Below are 22,500 nucleotides of genomic sequence, written 5' to 3'. Positions count from 1 at the left end.
CGAAGTATATAAAACGTGATTTGCTATGTATAAATAAAGGTTTTTTGCCACGAAAGAAAAAAATGAAAAAACGAGTAAAGGGTCCGAATAGGACCGAAAGTACTCGGCCAACTCGTTTTTTCAGTTTTTTCCTTCGTGGCAAAAAACATTTATATATATATATATATATATATATATATATATATATATATATATATAGATAGAGAGAGAGAGAGAGAGAGGAGAGACGAGAGAGAGAGAGGAGAGAGAGAGAGAGAGAGAGAGACGTGCGTAAGTTTGTAAATAACACGTATTTATTTATCGGTTAGTAAATATTTTTCCTAATCGTGTAATCACATATATGTGCGTAAATATGCGCTTATGTGTGTGTATTTGTATGTCATTAAAAAATCAGTATAGACATTTAATAAATATACAAGAACTCTAGAATTATACGTCTGTACTTACTCAAATATAAAAATACCCTATACATTATGTTTGTGTTTTGGAAACAAGTGCAATACTGTCAAAATTGTTAGAACAAAAGGTCTGTAGTATACAGGAGGCACAAAATAGACTCTAAATAGGGTGTGCATGACCCAGTTAAAGGGCTGTTGACATACTGCTCATGATGCCTCTCTGAAGATGAGAAGTTGTGGAAGTTTTTCATGTCCGGGTTTCATCATTGATTCAATGGTTAGGGAGAAGTTCTGTTGGGAATAAATGTGTGTGCGTGTTTTTCTTGCTGAAGTTTTTCCGTTATTGTCAATATAGTTTTTAGTTAATAAATAAATAAATAAATAAATAATAAATAAATAAATAAAAGCATATTACAAATATAATATTTCTGCTCCAAACCGCATACCTTGATGTCACATTCCCCGGACCGTGTGGTTAATATCATCTTGCACGAAGTTCGTTGATGCCATTAGTTAAAAAAGTTCCAGGAGGGAGACTTTTTTTTTCTGGAATAGGATTTTCCATGAAGGAGTCCTTCTTCCTACGGTGTCAAGCACGGGGGCTGTCTCATGGAAGGCGATGATGCTTCATGATGTTGGACGGCGGCGTCGGTGGGTGATGTTGAAGAGCCGTGACGCGGGCGGATCGTTCGTTCGGGCGGGCGGGCGCTTGAACGACTAGTAGAGTCTGGGTGGCGGCACAGTGCGCGCCAACCTCTGGAAGCTCCGATACCTGTTCCAGACCGTGAGACTCTCGGACCAATAGACCCATTCCGCTGCAACTACCTCCCGAGTCTTAGTCCTATTTCCCGCTTCTGCTTCTTCTTCTTTGGTATTTGACGCTTTTCCCTCATTGTGCCAGTCTCTCTAGAGGTCGATGTGATCGGAACAGGATCTGGAGAGAGAAGGAAACTTGGTGTTCGTGTGATCAAACCGAAGTATTATAGAGCGACGTTTCTCCCAAAAGATGGAAAACGGAAAGTGAGAGAAAGGAGAGTGTGAGAGAGAGAGATAGAGAGGAGAGCAGTGCGTTGAGATCTAATATAAGTCTGCGATAAAGAAGCAATCGCTCGATCCCATTTCTTTCTTTTACTGGAGTCTCGATCGGATATTTATGACTGCGATTTGAGTGTTAAAACATTATTAAGCGAGTGTACGTATGTAGAAGGAAGAGGTTTTTTCCGAAGTTTCTTTTTTTTTTTTTTTTAAGGCACAGGAGTCTCCTTGACTCGTGAGTGAGTGAATGGACATTTAAAAGAGAAAATTCGATAAGGAAAAAGTGACCTTTAATTGTCGCACTCGTCGCTTTTCCTCTCAAACCTACGATTCTGGATAGTTTCGTGCTTGGCCGCTCTCGACCTGTTTTGCTTTGACGACTGTGACTTCTAGCGTGGAAGAAAGATAAGAAAAAAAGGAAAATAATTATTCCCCCTCTGAATTCTGTGTGTGACAGCGAACTACCTCCCCTTTACTGATCGTTTTTTTTTTAACACTCGGCCCACTTTTTGACCCTTTTGACCTTTCACCTCAAGTGCCCTTTTCCCCTCCTTCTGCCCTTATCTAATCCAACCGGTTTCTTCTTCTTCTTCTTCTTCTATTCCGCTTTATCTGGATAAACAGTGAACTGGCAGCCGCAGAGTCTCCGTCGTACTCGGCGCTGTCCCGTGTGAATTACAAACTCGTCCCGAATATTTATCATTACCAAACGTTTGAGAAGCTCGAGGCCACGGCTTCCTCGACACCACCACCAGCCATCATGACCAGGAGAGAGGATGAATTCGCCGACGGAAAGAGTGTTCAGGTGAGTGTTTCCACGAGTCCTCGTTTTTTTTTTTTTTTTTTTGCAGCTGGATGGACGTTGTTGAGGTGGGCGTTTCCCGAAGACTACGTCAGGGGGTTAAAAAAGGTTGTTTAGGTATGTGAGTGTTTCCAAGAGTCCTCGTTTTTGGCATTGCTTTGATGGCGTTTGTGGGGGAAAAAAGGTGCGTTTGTGAGTGCACTTGTTGAGGTGGGCGTTTCCCGAAGACTTTGCGTCAAGGGCTTAAAAAGGTTGTTTAGGTATGTGAGTGTTTCCCGAGTGAGGTTTTCTGCGAGTTTTTTTCTAGGAGCACCCAATTTCCTCTAGGACTATGAAATTAGCCTCCTTTTTTTCAATTTTAATCTCTACCATTCTAAGTTGCACTTGAGAATCGGAAAATCCCTTTTATTCATTCCCCGAAGGTTCTTGCATGGTCCTGTCATCCCGAACTAAATGTGTTTAGGGGAGTGTTTGCGTAACGCTTGTTTGTGCTGGTTAAAAGAGGGGTTAAAATAGGGTCCCAAAACGCTTCTTAGGGTTAGCTGAAAATGCGTTTAGGTGAGCGTACACGAGGCGGCTATTTGAGTTAGCTTAAAAGAAAGTGCTTAGGAGAGTGTTTCCCGAAATGGTTGCTTATGTCAAGAACTTGAAAAAAAGTGTTTAAAGACTTATTTGTGTCAAGGGCTAAAACGTCAGTCCTTGCTCCATTCCCCCGGAAGCTCTATGTTTAACTCTCATTAGCATGGTTAAGCTAGCCAAGATGAAGTCTCTCTCTCTCTCTCTCTCTCTCTCTCTCTCTCTAAATGTATTCATTGCTCGTTTTGAAGACCTGGAAAAATTTTCATTCAAAGTTCTTCATGCCGTGTATTCAGTCAAAGATTTCGGTCCTTACGCAATGTTTGGGTGGTCATTAATTTTATCATCAGAATTAACAATAAGCATTTTAAAAATAAAATTTACGTCATGATAGCCATTTGAAGTGAACAGTTCATTTTTTAATAAAAAAACAGTATATCGATGTAATGCTAATAGCTAAAATTGACAGTATTTAGATCCAATGGACACCTTTAGAGCGATGGCTGAACTCATAAGCATTCCACTTCATTTATCAATCGTTTTATTCTTTATTGTTTCGTTCAGTTTTCATTCGTCAATCGTTTGAAACGAGCAGGCAAACGAAGAGACATTTTTTTATATATAATTTACGGTCGTCTTATGAAAGTACAAGAAGCTGAATGAATGACCCAAATTACTTCCTTTTGGAGAATTGATGTATCCGAGATTTTATTGGTTCTCAGGTTTTTTATGGCAATTCACAAGAAGTAGTCGTATTTGAATCGTTGGGCTGCTGCTTTGCAAGTCACTGTTCTCTTTATCGGCTTTAATCAGGTCATAGAAATACCAACCATTGAGTGAAATAGGATTATATAGAAATGAAATTGGCAATACAAGAATTTAACAGTTTGCAATTTACGTGTTTTGCTATGTGTTTCCTAAAATAAGAAACACACAGCAAAACACGTAAATTTCAAACTGGTAAATTTTCGTATTGCCAGTTTCATTTCTATATAATCACACACACACACATAATATATATATATATATATATATATATATATATATATATATATATTATATATATATATATATTGTGTGTGTGTGCGTGTATTGCTTACAATAAATGCGCTTAGATCTGGTGACTTTGGCTCAAAGCTCTCTTTTAGTAGTACTAGGCAGTTTGTTTTCTTTTGTATTTATTTGCCGTTATACTGTTAGAACAAAATAGACAACAGTCTCATGCAGACCTCACGTATGCATACGTATGCATATGTATGCACATGCATGTATGTATGCATATAAGCAAGTGCATTTTATGGCCTTACCTGTCGTATTCACAATTTTAATCTCTTAGTGGTGTTTCTCACATATCAACCAAGTTGTTGAATTAAAACTGAATGTTGTATATCTGAGAGTAATATATCTATTCATTCATTTAATTTCTAAAATTATCAAAATATTAAATTTTGTTCAAACGGTTCCAGTTCTTTAATGAAGATGACTGATTCTTGACACACTTGTCCTCTGTACTTAGGATTTTTTTTATTTCTGTTTACTTTAGCTATCCAGCAACTCTGCACGTTTTTGGATCATAATATAAAAATTCCTATTTCTGTTCAGGGTTTGCAACCAGTTGTGTTAATCATCATTTACGTATTATGCTTGTTATCGTATTTTTGCCATAAACTTTAGCGACCAGTTTTTTGAAGGTTTACTAAAATAAAGTATTTGAGAAAGATATATTTATATTCAAACTTCTGAGATAACTGAATTGATATAAAACATAACCACATAAACAAGTTCACAGACCTCCGTCCTTTGATACTTATGCCTTTGACTACACTACATTTATTCACTCTGTTTCTCAGTTCCTTTTGAATTCCCCGTCCAGTGTCTTGGGATGAATGGGTTTCATTTTACGCGGACTCATTCATCCATTCCCTACTACCTGTAGTACACCATTATTTGGAATGTTGGGTTTCGCCTTCCGCTAATTTTTGCAACCTCACCCAACTTCCTTGGCTGTGGGGTTAACTTGTGATTTTAGATTCCAACAGCTCGTGGCATTCTAAGGATGAGGGGATAGAGCTTCTCTCTCTCTCTCTCTCTCTCTCTCTCTCTCTCTCTCTATCTCTCTCTCTCTATATATATATATCATATATATATATATATATATATATGTATGATAGTATATATACACACACCATATTCGAGTAAAGGATAGGCGCTCTTTTCTATAGCCTATTTATTCAGATACACCTGAATAAATAGGCTATAGAATAGAACGCCTATCCTTTACTCCAACATTTCTTATATATGAGTACCTGCTCCTGTACGTCTCCGTGTATATATACATCTGTACATATTTATACGTCAATAGACATAATGACGTCTCAGAGAAATTCTAGATCTTTGCACCACAGTTTCGTCCTAGAGTTTTCCTTCAACGTGAATTTCTAGGGGACGAGCAAACTGATGTCAGCGTCGAGCACATACACGATCCAGACGTGAAAAAGAAGGCGGAAGAAGAAGAAGAAGAAATGAGGCTGAACCTCTGGAGAAATGTAGAGGATGAAAGGGCAGCGACTATTGGTTTATTTTTATCCGGGGTCCACCTTCTGTTAAAGGCGTTTTGCTGATAAACACATATTTCTCGTGTTCCTTCGTTGGTTTTCTTTAAGTCTGTGTTTTATCTGAAAGGAGTTTAGCTGGACATATATCAGTTTTTTTAAACCACCTTCCTTCTTTGCTAGAAACTTGTTGGATATATATATATGTGTATATATATATATATATATATATATATATATATATATATATATATATATATATACACTCTATTTTTAATCAGTTGCCATATTTTCCTCTGAAGTCCTTTTAAAAGGTGTATTTCTCATGTCTATTGACTTATTTTTCTCAGAAATCACTTTCCCTTTTGCAAAATGATGAATTTTTCATATCTGCTTGCTTATTTATTTCTGAAATCCCCTTCCTTCAGCTCAGTAATTCTATTGAAAAGATTTGTTTGTCACGTCTGCTTGGCGCTCCCCCCCCCCTTTTTTTTTTGTCGCAGTCACCTTCCTTTAGAGGAAAGGAGTTCTTATGAAAAGACATATTTCCCATGGATGCATGCATGTTTTTCTTTGCAGTCACCTTAATTTTGGGGAGAGCTCTTTGCTCATAAGATATATTTCTCTTGTATGTCTGCGTATTTTGATCCATAGTCACCTTCGTCTTGGTTAAAGGGATTTTGTTACAAGGATATATTGACTTCTTTTCCCCTGAAATAACTTTTTTTTGGAAAAGCGTTTTACTGAAATGGTATGTTTGGATGTCTGATGATCCTACTAGGGGGACAATATCCAAAGCATGGGAAAATAGAACAATTCAATTATTTTCCCTTAGGATAGACAGGTCTTAGAAAATGTTTTGCAATTAAAGAAGAGAAACCCGGTATGTTTCTCAAAAGCGAATTTACGAATAATTTTCCATGAGAGTAATAATAGAAAAGAATTTTTTTCTTTTTTTATACAATTAAAAACGCATTGTACAAAAATAGTTTTCTCTGCTGTCACCTTGCTTCTGGAAGTAAATTTCTCATGTCTGCTAATTTTTCTTTATATATAAGCCAATTTGCGAATAATTTCCATAAAAGAGAACATGTTTTAAGGTGGTTTTTACAATTAAAAATGCGATGTACAAAAATATTTAACCTGCTGTTATCTTACTTTTCGGAGTAAATTTCTCATGTCTGCTAATTTTTCATCAATGTCATTCTTTTTATTTTTGCATAAGCAAATTTGCGAATAATTTTCACAAGAGAAATCATTGAAAAGAAGTGATTTTTTTAATAAGTAAAAGTGCAATGTACAAAAGTATTATTGTCTGCTGTCACCTCACTTTTGGGAATAAATTTCTCATGTCTGCTAATTTTTCACCAATGTAAATCTTGTTTTTATATATAAGTTAAAGGAGTTTGTTTTTATTCCGATTCATTAGTTTTCACGACAAATAATTTTTTTTATTCAGGAAATAATTGTATTTCTCTTTTTCCTTTCAAAAACTCATTCTTCCATTCTCGAGCTCAACCCTGTAATATCTCCTGTTCAAGTTGGTCCTTGAACAAGTTACCCCTGGGTCTGAACAACTTAGCTCTAACTTCACTGGAATGCAAAGTGATTGTATTTTGGCAAAACAAATCCTTTGTTACCCCAGAATATTTCCCTCCCCACCGAATGTGTTTTCTTTTTATCTCCGGTCTCTTTTATCTTAATCTGCTGTTTTCATTGGTTTCGCTTTCTTTTCAGCTTTTATCATTTGCTTTTCCATGTTGTCTGTTTTTTTTATTTGCAGTTTTCACTGGTGGCGTTTCTATTGCCTTTATATATTTTCATTTCCACTTCTATTTTAGACTTCATATTTATTTGGTCTGATTCATCTGCTTCTTTTAGATTTTATTTACTACACAATACTTGTTTTTTCTCTCATCTATCATTGAATTATTTTCCTTCCAGCTCTCGTCGCTGTTTATTTGATTTCCAGTGTCTGTGTTATTACTTGTTTCTTTCCAGCTTTAGTTCCTCTTTGTATTGGGTTCTCTTTTTCATCTTCGTTTTCTCGCCACCTTTTATCTCTGTCCTTCTTGTCATCATCTCGGAAGAAATAAGCAAATGGATGACTGAGTTGAATAAAGAAAAGATTCATCCTGCAAGAAATCAATAGGAGTAATTTTTCCTTTACAAAACCCGCCCCCCGCTCTCTCTCTCTCTCTCTCTCTCTCTCTCTCTCTCTCTCTCTCTCTCTCTCTCTCTCTCTCTCTATAGAATTATAAAAGGAGAATGTCGAATCTATTTATCCATTGTCCAATTCTTATGGGATTTAAACTGTGATTTTTTTAAAGTTCATTTCGATTTTCCTTTTAGCTTCTTTTAGTAAATTACTATTTAAACATTTATTTATTTACTTTTTATTTATATAAATACTGGTCGTGACAGCTAACGGCGCTCACCTAATCTTTATTATTTCAGTATTATACATAAATACATACATACATACATACATACATACATACATACATACATACATACATACATACATACATACATACATATATATATCTACATATATAAATTGATATACTGGCGATCACAAATCTCCTTTCATTCTTGTCTCATGATCTCGATTTTTTTTCTTTATGTTAATTAGAAGCTGTCATTTTACACTATTCAGGTAATGATATTGTTATTTGCACTGTTACTGTGGTTGGCTTGGCAGACGTTATGAATTATTGTTAAACCTTTCTTTTAATTAAAACAATATTCAGTTATTTTGAGCGTCAGTCTGTTCAAGTTCATGGAACCTTGTAAAGAAATCGTATATCAGCTACTAACCAATGCTTGAAACTTTAAGGAATGCTCTTGTTAATAAATATCTTTGTTATCTAAAACGTATACTTTTGATTCGTCAGTGTTCTTGGTGAGAGCCAAGCTGCAATACGTGGGTCAGAATTCCCGAAAACACCGGTCCTAGGAGTCACCTGCTGACCTCTGTCTTCCAGTTGACATTTCAGTTTTGTTGACTTGTTTTCTGACCACTGAATTCAGTGCCTTTTGGTCGTGGATTCCTCTTGGCACCAGATTGCTCCTCCTCCTCCTCCTCCTCCTCCTCCTCCTCCTCTTCTTCTTCTTCTTCTTCTTCTTCTCTTTGCCTCGTGGCCGACCGCCGGCTTTATAAAACAATTACGAACTCTCGCCATTACGCGCATTTTCGCCAGCCGATGACGACAACATTCTCCTACCTACTCCACTTGATTCTCTCTCTCTCTCTCTCTCTCTCTCTCTCTCCCTCTCTCTCTCTCTCTTTCTCTCTCTTTTGTAAAAAAAAACCCTGGGAAAACTTTGCCGGAAACCCGTTTTTCTTCTTTTTCCCATTTCTCTCTTATTTCCATGACTTTCCTATATTTTGATTCTATGTTCTCTCTTCTCTCTCTCTCTCTCCTTGATGTTACGTACCTTGAATTGATATTTCTCTCTCTCTCTCTCTCTCTCTCTCTCTCTCTCTCTCTCTCTCTGGTTTCTTTGATATAGCCTTCTCCTTCTTCTGTCCTCAACATATTCCTCTGTCTCCTCATGCCACATTCTTCCACTTCCGCTCAATATTCTTTCCATGTCATCAATCATCTCATCAAATTCTTCTCCTCTCTCTCATCTCTCTCGTCCCTCTTCTCCCTCTCTCTCTCTCTCTCTCCTTTCCACGGCCTCACACCTCTTCTGAGCTGTTCTCTTTTCTCGGCCTTTCTCCCTCCCATTCGTACCACACACGGCATTAATATTCATGCCAACAGATGGAATATTATTCAGTGTTTATTGCCAGGCAAGTAAACCACAGTATTTTGCTCGCGTGCCATTTTCCTTTTATTTCTGGGGTGACGGGGGAAAAGGTGTATAGTAGATTGGGCTGGACGAGGCTAATGAGGGCTGGACCGTTTGCTTTTGTCAGGGGTGAATGCTTTCCTTTTCGTCTTGTTTGGCGGGTGAGGTTGGTTGCCTCCACTTCGGCGAAATTGTGATTCTCTTATTGTTGTTCTCTGCGAAAGAAAACTATCGAGATGGCTATTTGTCTGTCCGTCCGCACTTTTTTTTCTGTCCGCCCTCAGACCTTAAAAAACTAATGAGGCTAGAGGGCTACAAATTGCTATGTTGAACATCCACCCTCCAATCATAAAACATTCCAGATTGCAGCAATCTAGCCTCAGTAGTTTTTTTTTATTTTATTCAATGTTAAATTTAGTCATGATCGTACTTCTGAAAGCGCTATAGGTACCAACAACACATGGGTACCGGCTAAAAGTTTTATGGGTCGTGTACAGAAAACTCGGTTGCACCGAAAAAACTTGGTGCATTTTTTTCCTTGTTTTCTATGTTATGGGCTCTTAATTACATCAATTACAGACCATAATGCTGCCAGTAGCATGACTTCTAATTCTATCATTAAGCAAAAAGTAGGAACTTTACTACTCTAGAAGCTGCGAGGAGTAAATATATCACTTTTTTTGCCATTAAAGACTGAGTTAACGACTCCTACTATTTCTGGCGATAAGGATAATTCTTCTGATTTTTATCAATAATGAGGAATACCTCTACTTCTATGTTGCTAAGTAACCGTTATTACTCTACTTTGTTACTTTTACTGCTCCCAGTAGTAACTACTAATGAATGACTGGAATACAACTTTCCTAATTCTATTTTTTAGCAAAGAGTGACTAAATTAACTTTTTAATTGTAATTTTTACTAATAATAAGTAACTAATATACTACTACTACTAGGAATAAATCTAGTTCTTTAATTACTACTAAGTAGTAAATTCTTCTGTTGTGATGACTACTACTTGGAGTAATGCTACTGCTTGCATTGCTACTAGGGGATAATTTAACTCCTGATACTACTTCTAGTAGTAATTTTAAACTCACCAGAGCTTCTTTGGTGTTATTTTATCTTTCGTCTTCTTCTAGAACTTATCTTTCATTATAAGGATTAGATTTCGGCCTCGTTTCGTTGTTATTTCTAAAACGGAAGGAATGCCATGTACGTATGTGTTAGATGCAGCAGTTCTGGTAGCAACGAACCTTGCTAACTGCAATGGGTATACGGTACAGGACTTGAAGTTTCACATTTCTCTCTCTCTCTCTCTCTCTCTCTCTCTCTCTCTCTCTCTCTCATCATCATCATCATCATCATCATCATCATCATTATTATTATTATTATTATTATTATTATTATTATTATTACGTGTTTTATAGTTTAAGCATTCTGAAAACGTTCTTTCTTGTCCTCATGATTTTTGATTATTCCTCTCTCTCTCTCTCTCTCTCTCTCTCATCGTCCTCTCTCTTCTCTTCTCTCTCTCTCTCTATTATTATTATTATTTTTTTTTTTCTCTCTATCACACGTCCTCCAATTCGACTGGGTGGTATTTATAGTGTGGGGTTCCGGGTTGCATCCTGCCTCCTTAGGAGTCCATCACTTTTCTTACTAGTGTGCCGTTTCTAGGATCACACTCTTCTGCATCAGTCCTGGAGCTACTTCAGCTTCTAGTTTTTCTAGATTCCTTTTCAGGGATCTTGGATCGTGCCTAGTGCTCCTATGATTATGATTATTATTATTATTATTATTATTACGTGTTTTATAGTTTAAGCATTCTGAAAACGTTCTTTCTTGTTCTCATGATTTTGATTATTCTCTCTCTCTCTCTCTCTCTCTCTCTCTCAGTCCTAACCCAAAAAGATACAAAAAGCATTCATAGATATATTAGAAGGATATAATCCTTCAAACTGGAACAAATCTAATGAAAACAATCTTGAAAATAATTGAAGAAGTTTCCAATAAAATCCAAGTGGTCAAGAGACTCATAAAGAAAATATACATAACCAACATATTCCGACAAAGAAAATGAATAAGGTGAATCTTGTGAATATACTAATTGATGCATTAGGAAAAAGAATGCCGAAAGCATGCAACTGTGTAAGGTTTGGTATAGCATAGTCAATCCACAAAACCTAATCAGAAAATGTGCTGCATGCAACATTCCGACCCATCCACAGTGTGCTGAGGTAATACAAGATTTGAGAAAAGATACAAGAATTTTTTGTTCAACATGTCTATCATGGATAGACAATGTTATTAAATCAAGATTGAATGTACAAATAGTGAGGATGAAGAAGAAGAGGAAGAGGAAGAAGAAGAAGCAAAAGAAGAAGAGGGAAAACGGAAGAAAAGTAACAAAAATGAAATGACAGAAAAAAATAAGGAAAACAAACGAAAACAAGATAAAAGTATGGATGCAGAGATACTCATTGATACTACATATGAGGCAATAAAGCAGCATACCTACGAAGAAATAAATTACGATATGACAACAGAAAAGCAATCCCGAAGAGGCTCTACCCAGATCTATACAATGACGGGAAAGAGGAAAAATAGACAAGAAAGACAAAATCTGCAACCTTTGAAAGAGGGAATTGCAGATTTGGTTTAGAAAGATGTACTAACAAACATCCTAAGATATGTCAAAACTATGAAATATATGGAAATGTGCATACTTAGATGGATATGGGGATGATTGCAGAGATCTGCATCCAAAAATATGTAAAAACCTAAAAGAAGGAAAAGGAGGATGTAAGTTCGACAAAAATGCAAATATATGCACCCTGTAGCCATGAATCATAATCAAACTAAAATAACAAACCAAGTAATAAAATCCAAAATAAGAAAGAAACAAATAAAGAGAGAAATCAAGAATATCAGGTAAAAGAGAAAAGCAAACCACCAATGAGATATGCAGAGGTGTCAGCAAAAAATTTCAAACAAAAGCATCAGCTCCGAAATTCTACTCAAGAGATAATAACTGTATTTATTATGCAAGAGGATTATTGCAGAACGGAGAAAATTGCAGATTCAGACACAAAATTAATAATTATGATGAAGGAAGATCAAATATTATGGAAAAGTTGGATTTTTTTAATGTCAAATTTCTGGAAATGAAAAAAAAGAACAACATACCAGAACAGGAAAGAGACATGGGAAAATCCTTATTACTATCAGTATTAAATGAAGGAGAAAAACACGCAAACCATCATAGTGATAATGCGCAGGGTTTAGTTACGAGTAACTCAAAAGAAAAATAGAGTACTTAGAAGAACTAACCCAAAATGAAAAGAAAATAGATATAATGATATCAGTGAAACCTGGTATTCCCAAGAGACTGGGAATGATGATCAAATAAAAGGGAAAAGGGTTCCAAACTTATAGATCAGATAGAAAAATAGGAATCAAGGGGGAACCGCAATATATGGGAAAGACAAAAAACAAGGAAAAATATATGAGAAAATATAGTAACTCAGAATGTGAACTAATAGCGGTAGAATTTGAATCTGAAAAATTGATGAACATAGTAAATATATAGACCTCCTAATACTAAAGAGTATTGACTTAATCAATTGAAAAATTGGATGATATATGTAGAAATCCACAAGGACTGGACTATTCTCCTATCTGGTGACTTCAACTTTCCTTTCGTAGAATGGAAAGAACGAATAGGAGATTGTGTTTGTACTTATACATATAAAAAAGAGTAGTAATAGTAGTGCAGAAGATAAGAGGCATTTGAAAAGCTATTAGATATGCTACTAGAATACAACATTCAACAAATAAATCACCTGCCAACAAGAAGGAAAATACTTTAGACCTAGTATTTGTGAACGAGATGAATTATGTTAAAGAAATAATAGTTTATAATGCGAGTATTTCAGACCATAATGTCATAGAATTAACAGTTTCATTCATCCAAAGCAAGTGAAAATAGAGATAAGCAAGAAATGAAAAAGTGGGAAGGATATGGAAAATACAACTTCTACAGTAAAAATATAAAAATGGTCAGAAATTAATGAAGAATTAAACAAAGATTGGGATAACATTTTTCGTAAGTGATGACATAAGGGTAAATACGGAGATATTATATATATTGGAGATAATAGTGGAAAAATAATACCGAAGAAGAAAAGTAAAAACATCATTCATGCATACCAGAGACAGAAAGGATCTTGTTCCAGAAAATCAGAAAGTGAAAAAAAGGAAAAAAAGGTCTTGCAAAAGAAAAAAAATGCATGGAAAGGTTATAGAACTAAAAAGTAAGATAGAAATGCAGAACAAAAGAATTATACAATCAAAAGAAAATGTAAAACGGGACTTGGAAGAAAAAACCCTATTAAATATCAAGCAAAACCCCAAACTATTATACTCATATGCGAAGAATATGAATAAAGAAGAATAGAAATAGGCCCTCTGAGATTGAAGGGAGATTAACGAATGAAAAAAAAAAAGGAAATTTGCAACATACTGGCAGAACGATATAAGAGGAGAATTCACCCCTAGAATAGATAATGAAGATAATGATATAGAAGTAAGGGATGAAAATAGTGAATATTTAGCTGACTAGATATTAATGAACAGCTGATATTGTGCAGGCTATTAATGAAATTAAAAATGGAGCTGCTGCAGGGCCTGATGGAATTCCTGCTATTTTGTTAAAGAAAGTAGTTCATTCTATACGCAAAGCCACTTGCAATATTATTAAGACAAGGTGTAGATACAGGCAAGATATATGATGAGCACAAATTAAGCATATATTACCCTACTTTCAAAAGTGGATCAAGACTAGAGGCAGTAATTATAGGCCTGTGAGTCTAACATCACATATTATGAAAGTGTATGAATAGGGTAATGAAGAAAATATTATGAAACATTTAATAAAAAATAATTTGTTTAATAAAGGACAAACATGGGTTTCGTACCCGGAAAAAGTACACCCAAACCCAACTGTTAGTCCACCGTGAAAACATATTCAAAAATATGAAAAGCGGAAATGAAACAGATGTGGGTTTATTTAGACTTTGCAAAAGCTTTTGATAAAGTAGACCATAATATATTAACGAAGAAATTAGAAAACACAATATCGTGGATAAAGTAGGAAGATGGTTAAAAAGAATTTTTACACAACAGAAAACAGATAGTTTATTGCAAACGACGAGAAATCGGATGAAGCCAAGGTAATATCCGGTGTGCCGCAAGGTACGGTGTTAGCTGCAATACTGTTTGTTATTATGATTGAAGACATAGACAATAATGTTAAGGATTCGGTTAGTGAGTAGTTTCGCAGATGACACAAGAATAAGTAAGAGGAAATTACTTGTGATGAAGATAGGAAACGCTCTAACAAAGAGACCTTAACAAAGTATATGATTGGGCAAGAGGTAAATAGGATGGTATTTAACTCTGATAAATTTGAATACAATAAATTATGGAGACAGAGAAAGAAAGCTATATGCATATAAGGGACCTAATAATGAGACCATCACAAATAAGTGAAGGCAGTTAAAGAGACTTGGTGTGATGATGAATAGGAACCATGTTATGCAATGATCAAATAGCAACTCTGTTGGCAAAAGAATGTAAAGCAAAAAAATGGGAATGTTGTTACGCACTTCAAACAGAAAAGCTGAACACATGATTATGCTTTATAAAACCATATGTTCGTAATCCACGTTGAATATTGCAATATGATATGGTACCCACACTATCAAAAGGATATTGCACAAATAGAGAGTGTACAAAGGTCCTTTACAGCTAGAATAGAAGAAGTTAAGGACCTAGACTACTGGGAAAGACTACAATTCTTAAAATTATATAGTTCTAGAAAGGAGAAGAGAACGCTACATGATAATTCAGGCATGGAAACAGATAGAAGGAATAGCAGAAAATAATCATGGAACATAAAAATATCAGAAAGAGCAAGCAGAGGTAGATTAATAGTTGCCCAAAACTATACCAGGAAAAAAATAAGGAACGCACACAGGACATTAATCCACTACGCACCATCATCGATATGCAGCGTCTATTCAATGCGTTGCCAGCTCATCTGAGAATATATCAGGAGTGAGCGTAGATGTGTTTAAGAATAAGCTCGACAAATATCTAAACTGCATCCAGACCATCCAGATTGGAAGATGCAAAATATACCGGAAGATGTACTAGCAACTCTCTGGTAGACATTAGAGTGCCTCACACTGAGGGACCTGGGGCAACCCGAACAAGATGTAAGTCTGTAGGTAAGGTAAGGTCTCTCTCTCTCTCTCTCTCTCTCTCTCTCTCTCTCTTATTATTATTATTATTGATTATTATTATTATTATTATTATTATTATTATTACGTGTATTATAATTAAACCATTCTCAAAACGTTCTTTCTTATTCTTGTGATTTTGAATATTCTCTCTCTCTCTCTCTCTCTCTCTCTCTCTCTCTCTCTCCTCTCTCTCTCTCTCTCTCGTGATTATTGCTTTCCCCTAAAATCATCCCGCTTTTACTGGGCTTCACCTGTGTTTTTAATACCCCTCTTCAACCCGCATTATTGCGATGACAGATAGATTTGAAGCGATCAATCACCTGTCAGCGTTGGATTTTATGTTTTTTTGTTTTTGCTTTTGTTTTTGTTTTTGTACGCGTCTCAAGCGCTGTCATTTCTCCCCTTTAATTTCGCCCTTGTTCGAAACAATGCATCTCGTGAGGGACGAGATGAAAATGCTTTTGCTTCGTTTATTCTGATTCGGCCGATTTCTGTAACGACGAAAAGCATAAAATTATTATTGATTGGCCTTCATATCATATGTTTTATCGGTGTAAGGGATCGCGGTAAATAAGATGGAACGACGACAATAAAATGCAATAACAGCAACAACCATATTGACAAACACAACAGTTAGAGAATCGAAAAAACATAAACATTCGCACTAATAATAATAAGAAAGATGTCAGCTTAAGTATTGGACCTATAAATAGCATGCGACGACAGTAATAACAAGTATGCCAGTTTAGATATTAATATTTCGTAGGTCCCACTGAACGGGGAGATGTTATAACAACAATTGTGATAGTGTCAATTATAACACCAACCCTTAGCTTCCTATGATTATTATCATAACATCAATCATTCTTGTTTATTACAATCATTAGCGTTGTTACTGTCACAATAGTGCCTTATAGGAGTGATGTAATTTTTGCTACGCTCGTCAGCTAACCAATGCAATTCCGTTAAAGATGAAGTGATCATAAAAGTCACGAATCATTAACCATGTATTTGCCAAATCAGCCAATAAAATCGAAGTGTCATCTAAAAAAAAAAAAACTTAAACAATACGAAATCAGTGGGAAATCAGAAGGCCTCTTGAAAATGGGCGATGCAATTAGTAAAACAAAGAGAAAGAAAACAAAAAGAAAACAAACTACTTCTGCATGATTTAGTTTGAATAGAAGTTAGATGAATTATTATGTATTATAACACACGATGACTTTATGAGATTCTGTACGAAGGCTATGGAGATCAATAAACGATCTTTCATTATGTAAACCGAAGAAATCTCATTATATAAAACGAAGAAATTGAATTCTGATATCACAACATCAAACGAGACAAGAACTCTTGAGGAAAGGAGAAAAGCATCTTTATAATACACGACGACTTGAAGGGGCTCTGTACGAAGGCGTGTCGCTCTCAGAGTCCAGGTAGAACTGGATAACGGGTGTGGCAGAAGTTCTCTACGTCATTCGATGGAGTGCTGCTCTTGGAAGGCCAAAAATAGCGAGGGAGGGTAGCCGGTAAAGCTTCTCACCCCTAGCCCCCCCAACCCCCACCCCCCACTCCCCACATGACCGGTAATGCTATGCATTTATTATGAGAGCAAAGTATTTTGAGAAACAGTGCTATGGGCTGACTGTTAAGAAGGAAATTAGATTAAAGAAGAATGAAATAGAATGACGATAATATTTTCCATCTTGGTAAATAGCATTAGAAGGTTTTAGGTTAAGGATAGATATAAAGGACATCTTACAGGAAATTTTCATAATGAATGGCTAAACTAAGAATTAATAATCGAAGAATTCCTTATGCTGCTTGTCCTTTTAATGGCCAGAGGGATCACTACATGAAGCCATCATAACGTCATTGAATATCAACTGAGACAGCCCCATTGGGAGCTATTGCCCTCAGGGCACTGTAGCATTATTGATGAGTGCTTGCAGTCCCTTTGGCCCCTACCTGCACTCACCTTTCAGTCTTTTACTTTGCATCTATTCCCGCTCCCTTTCTTCCATCTTGCTGTCCAACTTTGTTGTATTCTACCAGTTACATCTTTAGTTCCTTGTACTCCTCGTTTTCTGGATCTCTTTATCTTGCGATCCATCAACTCCAACTGCCTCTTTTTGCTGTCATGAACACTGTGGCTGAAAGTGTGTCAAGTGCTGGGCTTTGCAGCCTAAATTTCATGATTCATTCATCCAACAGAGACGGTTAGCATTGTTGCGTATATATGAATATTTATGTTTATGGTAACACGCATTCCTCTTTTAAAGCATGTAAGCACCAATTCTATTTCTGAGTTAAGAATATGTATGATAATTTATTCTATATTCTGTTTAAATTAAGTGCCATTCATAATGAAAAACGGCTTAAGGAATATGGTGCTTTATAGATTGTTATTATAACTGTCAGAAACTAGCCTAGCAGAAATAATGGTAATGGCATAGGTTGCGAAGATTCCTTCAGTAACCCCATCCCCTCCCCCCCCCCCCCCCCTCTCTCTCTCTCTCATCTCTCTCTCTCACACACACACACACACACACACTTTTTCCCAAGGAATTCTCCTGCTTATTCCTATGCCATAAATATAAGTAAATAATATTTGACACGTATAGCATGCACAACAACTGAAGGTGTTGAAATAAGGAGATGTCGTTTATTCATGACAAACTAGGAATGCATCAGGCAGTATTTATTTGTAAAAGACAAAAAAAACCACCTATACTATATGATATTGCCGAATATTAATCAAATATCAGTTGAGTTATTTAGAATGAAAAAAAAAAGTGTACCAGATATAACAATCCCGTTCGGACAAAGCGTAAGTAGCAGTACTTGTTGATAGGAATTTTAAAGGTGAAAGTATTGAATATTAGTCCTCCCCAAGAATTATAAAAATTCAAGGAATTCCTAAAATTGTAAATCCTAAAATCTCCCTTTGCTGTCAGTGAAAGAGATATACGAACAACCGTCGCTCTTTGGCTCTTTCCTGTTGTCTTGTCAACAAACAAATAAACGATAACGCTGAATAGAGACTGTATAGAGGAGATACTGAGAAAGCTTGTTGGATATTGAGGCTTTGGTTTCTCTGCCCAAACAGAACACTCAAACAAATAAACACTTCATTTTATTTCTGTACCTCTGTTCATATTCTCTTTCTTCCATCTAACTTTTCACCCTCTCGTAACCATTGATTCATAGTGCAACTGCGAGGTTTTCCTCGTGTTACGCCTTTCAAACCTTTTACTGTCAATTTCCAATTCAGAGTTGAAGACCTCATATGTCACAGTGCTAGTCCTTTGGCCTGAATTCTCTATTCGATTCTATATTCTAACAAATAAAAAAAACCGCTTTTTCTTTGAGCTCACTGTAACTAAGTTACGTTACGTTAGCTAGAACTACTTTCCCTTAATAATAATAATAATAATAATAATAATAATAATAATGGATAATAATAATAATAAAAACATAGCTGAGTACCTTGGGTGCATTTTTAAATGTAAACAAGCATGCAAACTATTCTTCAAGCTCCCTGAAGGCCCCTCAGTGACATATCTGTCCTTTAAAGCTCCCGCGCGATTTAAGAATCAGCTTGTGTTTATGGCTTGTAACTCGGACCTTTCGACTAGAGCATGACCCCACCCATTTTTTGAAGGGTCGCGGGAATAGCTAAAGGTGATGGAATCTCTCTCTCTCTCTCTCTCTCTCTCTCTCTCTCTCTCTTTGTAGGTTGTTATTTTGGTTTCGCTTACGTATTATGGCGTCATCGATTTTTTAATGTCTTGTTGTTATCAAGAATTTGATTTGCTATTCTGCATGATATGCCGTTGCACGTTGATGTGTAAAGATGTGTTCTTCTCCTGTATGCATGCGCACATACATATGTATGTGCGCTTTACGCTCGTATATTTGAATATTGCCCATTCATAAATCCACTAAAACCATTGCACTGGCAGAGACTATCCTTCCAAATTTATCGGTCTATTTATCTATCTAAACACACACACACACAAACACACACATATATATGTATATATATGATATAAATATATATACATCTGTGTCAATGTGTGAGCGTGTATGGATACTGACATTCATTACCAATTTTCTTGTCTGATGATAAATCAGTTAGCCTAATAATTCATCATCTGTCAATATGTATGTATATGTGCATATGTATTATGAATATATGTATGAATGTATATTCCTGGCACTTTCCTTCATGCGTCCATGTCTCCTCCTTCTTTGTTAATCACCTCTCTATCTAAGAGTTGCCTATTAGGGTATTTTGACGTGTTGCATACTCGATTTAACACCGTCTTTCAAGATACCGTCTTCTTCCCATCCACACTGCTGCTGCTTCACTGTCGAATAGCTTCATCATCTTTATCATCACCATTATCGTCGTTTATCAATACGTTTTATCCCCCTTTTTTTTTATTCTTTTCCTTTGTTATGCATTTTCCCTTCTGTTGGTCGTCTCCCTCTCGCTCTGATATAATATTCTTTGAAAATAGATACTTGGGAGTCCCTTCAGCAGCTTCTCTCTTATTTTTTATACGTTCTCTCTCTCTCTCTCTCTCTCTCTCTCTCTCTCTCTCTCTCTCTCTCTCTCGTAGTTCTTTATACGTGCATATCTACATATTTGCATTTTCCTGTTTATGCCTTGTTATCGATACGCGACTTCTCGTACGTATCTTTTTCATTAGCTATTTACTTGTTCTTTCATCATCACCGTTCTTCATAATCCTTTTGCTTCTCCGTCTGTATCGGCTTATATTCTCATCTGTCCTCTTCGCGCATTCCAGAATGCATCATTCACACGAAAGGCTTTCGTTCGTTCGTTTCCTTTCCATACGATTCGTCGTTGGGTTTACGGATGTGAGCGAACCAAACAATTCTGGAAAACGATTGACTGTATAAGGCTTTTGTCTGCGATATTATTTCCAGTCTAGAATTTCTGTTAGGAAATCTCCCAGAGCGTTTATGAGTTTATTGCATCGCGACTATAGAAGTTTACCTACGTATGCGTAAAGCATTTCACAGTTGAGTGAATCCGTATGCGTCTGAAGATGTGAGGTAACGTTTGCCAACATTAAATATTTGTTATTCCTTTGAATTTCCGTTCTCAGTTTATAGAACGTGTCCTTCGGGAGAGACTCAGCAGGATGTTAGAAGGGGTTCTTCGTTCGTGTTATACAGACATACACACACACGCGCCTATATATATATATATGCATCTATTTATCTATCTGTCTATCTATCTCCTTATATATACAAAGATATAAATATATACATAGACACACACACACACACACACACATATATATATATATATAATACATACAAATATATAAATATATATATATATATATATATATATATATATATATATATATATATATATATATATATATATAGTATATATCATACATCTATATATATATATATATATATCATATATTATATATATATATATATATATATATATATATATATATATGTATATATATATATTATATATATATATAATGTGGGTGTTTGTTTCATGAAAACAAAATAAATCCAGGTGGAAGCAGATGGACAGAGAAAATATCCATTATCAGAACAGTATGCACTGGTGCCACTGAAGTTTTCAGAACCCCCTTTAGAGCAGAAAATAATGCGCATGAAATTTCAGAAGGTGCATTAAAGTTGTGATATACTGAAGCCATTCGATTGCTGGGCTTGATAGTCCCAGATATATTGTCATGAAGGTGAAGAGAGAGTATCATGTATTAAGCCTGTTAAAGAGTAAAATGGAATTGTCTTATGAGGAAGAATTAAGACAGCCTGACACCAGAGTCAGCGTTCAGAGCCTGGGATAAGGAAGAGAGCAGCAAGTTCAGAAGTTGGTGCGTATTTTGGCATCTCCCGTGTATGTTTGTTTTTTATAAGGATATATCAAGAATGAACGGAAGGTTCATGGTGGAACATGGTTGATATATCCAGTAGGTGACCATCTCCTGGAGGTTACTAAGATTTAGGAGAAACAGGTTGAAATATGACGCTTCGATCTCATGAAATCATTTTAAGCATTGTAAAAATAGGAAATTATTTGTTGTTTGAATATTTCATGTCTGCTAGGTATTTTTTATATTCTTTTTATAATTCTTATTTATTGCCATTGCATGGGAGATTCATAAACTGACCGTTATAAGGCCAAAAATTCATTGTTCTTTGCCTTTGGTGAAGGTAGACTTCCTCCTGAGTGCCCGTGTTTCTTGTATGCTTCATTCCTTAGCAGCTACCAAAAGCAAGAGGGTCTGCTCTTTTAGTACACTGTAATGATGTCCTAAAAATTCCTAGAGAGAAAATATCTGGTCAGTATTGCAACTGAGATTTTCCATGCTTAAAAAAATGTTTTTATAAACTTCCATTAATTAAAATGAAAGTATGAGTAAGACTTTGATGTAAATACAAAAATGAATGCTTTTTATAGAAGAAAAGTAATATTTACTGAAAACATTTTTATTTTGAATTTCATGATTTAACAATGTTACGCCTAAAGATCATTAACAGTAATCCAGAGAAAGTCTTACGACGACATTTAGCCACAAAAGGAATAGCTTTTGACTGACTAAGTAAGATGAATACCATCGATGCCTATTTTCACAAATCAATCGCCAATTTTTTATTTTCATGATTTATGTTCTATGACGACTTATTCTTCCACAAATAAATCCATGACAAACTTGAAAATCACGCTACGCACTTATATCGAATATTAGAAGAAGAATGTCAGTACGGGAAGGCTTATTCAAGAATATAAAAGTATATACGAATAACTGGCAATAGGTTATAGGTTTAAAGAATAACAGACCCACTCAGCACCCTGCTTCTAAAAAGAGACTACGAACGGATGAGACGGTTTCCATAGCGGTAAATCATCAGACCATCAATTTTAATAATTTTTTTTTTTTGGTGTGGGAGGGGGTTGGGAGACTTATGGCATCCAAACCCGTTCGTCCATTCTCGAGCG

At 35.8% G+C, this 22,500-nt stretch overlaps 1 protein-coding gene across 3 annotated transcripts in view; it reads left to right on the top strand.

The window, feature by feature from the left end:
* The window catches only part of LOC135209062 (atrial natriuretic peptide-converting enzyme-like), a 1,031,477-nt gene that overhangs the window by 136,124 nt on the left and 872,853 nt on the right, over positions 1 to 22,500 (top strand). Inside the window, exons 1-2 of one of the 3 annotated variants that reach the window (XM_064241636.1) lie at positions 1,132 to 1,182; positions 2,058 to 2,238. The exons of 1 other annotated variant lie outside the window; for it this stretch is intronic. In XM_064241636.1, the coding sequence (XP_064097706.1) occupies positions 2,194 to 2,238 (45 nt within the window). In that variant the 5' untranslated portion in view covers positions 1,132 to 1,182; positions 2,058 to 2,193. Of the gene's footprint in view, positions 1 to 1,114; positions 2,239 to 22,500 lie in introns of those variants that run through there. One more of the 3 variants, XM_064241637.1, reaches the window with a different exon arrangement.

The sequence above is a fragment of the Macrobrachium nipponense genome, chromosome 37, assembly GCF_015104395.2.
Source record: "Macrobrachium nipponense isolate FS-2020 chromosome 37, ASM1510439v2, whole genome shotgun sequence".
Taxonomy (NCBI): Eukaryota; Metazoa; Arthropoda; class Malacostraca; order Decapoda; family Palaemonidae; genus Macrobrachium; species Macrobrachium nipponense.
The sequence above is the reverse complement of the archived record's forward strand: the minus strand, read 5'-3'. Positions and strand labels throughout refer to the sequence as shown.